General features: G+C 39.2%; 1 protein-coding gene across 2 annotated transcripts in view; it reads left to right on the top strand.

The window, feature by feature from the left end:
- The first annotated feature begins 933 nt into the window (after positions 1 to 933).
- LOC118766833 overlaps positions 934 to 2,427 on the top strand; it is a 19,973-nt gene continuing 18,479 nt past the window's right edge. The window contains exon 1 of one of the 2 annotated variants that reach the window (XM_036510672.1): positions 934 to 1,267. In XM_036510672.1, the coding sequence (XP_036366565.1) occupies positions 1,150 to 1,267 (118 nt within the window). In that variant the 5' untranslated portion in view covers positions 934 to 1,149. The remainder of the gene's footprint in view (positions 1,268 to 2,427) is intronic. The other variant, XM_036510671.1, reaches the window with a different exon arrangement.

Raw genomic sequence — 2,427 nt, forward strand, 5'->3', positions numbered from 1 at the left:
GAGAATAAAACCAGTACAATAGCAGGGTATAAAATATACTAGCTTAATTAGTCCCTGCTTGAGTTATCTAATGATAATTTTAACTCAATTAAGGGCTAATTAAGGTATTATATTATATACCCTGCTATTGGACTGGCTTTATCCTCAAGTATTATTTCTTGATGTGCATAAAAATACCACGGGTTTTCCATCATATATACTCGTTATGTTCTTTTTACATAATCTGAAATGCAACACCCACAAAATAAGTACCACCTGAGTACTAGGGGCCGATGTACTCGATTTGCCCCCTCCCTCAAAACGTCAGGCATTGTACCTAAATTGAAAACAATTATGACTCACACGTTTTTACTTAACTTTATCCAACCAAAACTCTGGTTTCTCTTCCACCCCGTTTCTCTTTACCTCTAACCCATCCTCGGTACACCCTGTACCTTACTCTCTTTCTCTCTCTCTCTCTCTCTCTCTCTCTCTCTCTCTCTATCTATCTATCTATCTATCTATCTATCTATCTATCTCTCTAGCTTTCCCTTCCTCACTCTCACTCTCTTTGATTCTCTCTTAAAGTCCACACAACCTTTCCCTCACTCATTATCTTTAATGATTTCTCTTCTTAATCTTAAATGCTTTCTCTCGGAACGGGGGCCCTTCTTTTCATCTGATTGATTAACGAAACCAGGGCAATTCACTGTCAATAAAAATTCCTTTATCTTCATTTGTTGTTTGTTTCACGCTTCTACTCCTCACTCTTACATTCATTATAAGTCACACACATACACACACGCACACACACACACACACACACACACACACACACACACACACACACATATATATATGCATATATATATATATACACAGGTATAAATTTGGAAGTATAGGAGTGGGGGAATTTAATTTCTAGCAGAATGATTCTAAACGAATAAAACCAGATATCACGTTGATCATCGCATTTTAGTTGTGAGTTGTTTGTGTTAGTTGTTACAAACAGAACAACTTCACTTCATATCATTCGCTCTGATATTCCTGTCGGTTTCGGATGTGTACATATCTGTTAATTAATTAGCTTCATTATATCACGAATAAGCTAATTGGTTACGAAGAATTAATAGAAAGTGCTCAAGCATTTATATTTTATTCGGACTAAACATGATGTCTCGTGGTTATATTAATGTTGGTGAAGGGTCTTGGAGATCTTTGGGTTTGCCTGCCAAACTGTTGTTGTCGATGATGATGATAGCGATGATGTATTCATACACTTCAGCTGGTAAGTAAAGGACGGTAACTTTATTTTCTTAGCTCTTCCCTTTTCTCACCTCTCTCCTTTCTCTCTCTCTCTCTCTATCTATCTATCTATCTATCTATCTATCTCTTTCTCGTAAGACAAATTTAATCTTAACAGGACCTAAACAAACCGCACAGTGACCATCACAGAAAACCTCTCGACTAGACATTACAATATAGTACGTGACTCCTTTGACCAACAAAACATAATATCTATTACCCGCTTAAATCATTCCTAGTCGTTTAAGAATTTTGATTAGATGGAAGCTAACTATAGATAGGTCTAAGGCGGCGAGATGGCAGAATCGTTAGCACACCGGTCGAAATGCTTAGCGGTATTTCGTCTGCCGTTACGTTCTGAGTTCTAATTCCACCCAGGTCGACTTTGCCTTTCATCCTTTCGGGATCGATAAATTAAGTACCAGTTCCGCACTGCGGTCGATGTAATCGACTTAATACCTATGTCTGTCCTTGTTTGTCCCCTCTATGTTTAGCCCCTTGTGGGTAATAAAAGAAATAGGTATTTCGTCTGCGCTACGTTCTGAGTTCTAATTCCGCCCAGGTCGACTTTGCCCTTCATCCTTCGGGGTCGATAAATTAAGTACCAGTCCGCACTGGGGTCGATGTAATCGACTTAATACCTATGTCTGTCCTTGTTTGTCCCCTCTATGTTTAGCCCCTTGTGGGTAATAAAAGAAATAGGTATTTCGTCTGCCGCTACGTTCTGAGTTCTAATTCCGCCCAGGTCGACTTTGCCCTTCATCCTTTCGGGGTCGATAAATTAAGTACCAGTTCCGCACTGGGGTCGATGTAATCGACTTAATACCTATGTCTGTCCTTGTTTGTCCCCTCTATGTTTAGCCCCTTGTGGGTAATAAAAGAAATAGGTATTTCGTCTGCCGCTACGTTCTGAGTTCTAATTCCGCCCAGGTCGACTTTGCCTTTCATCCTTTCGGGGTCGATAAATTAAGTACCAGTTGCGTACGGGGGTCGATATGTCGCGCCCAAGTATATACGTTTAAACAGAATCAAAGAGAAGAGATGAGAAGAATTTTTAGTAGCAAAATCGTCAGAAGAGAAATTTTAGGAGTAGGAGAAAATGATGGGTTCTTTGACTTTTTTCCTAATGTCTAAAATCAATAA

This window comes from Octopus sinensis, linkage group LG18, assembly GCF_006345805.1.
Source record: "Octopus sinensis linkage group LG18, ASM634580v1, whole genome shotgun sequence".
Classification (NCBI taxonomy): Eukaryota; Metazoa; Mollusca; class Cephalopoda; order Octopoda; family Octopodidae; genus Octopus; species Octopus sinensis.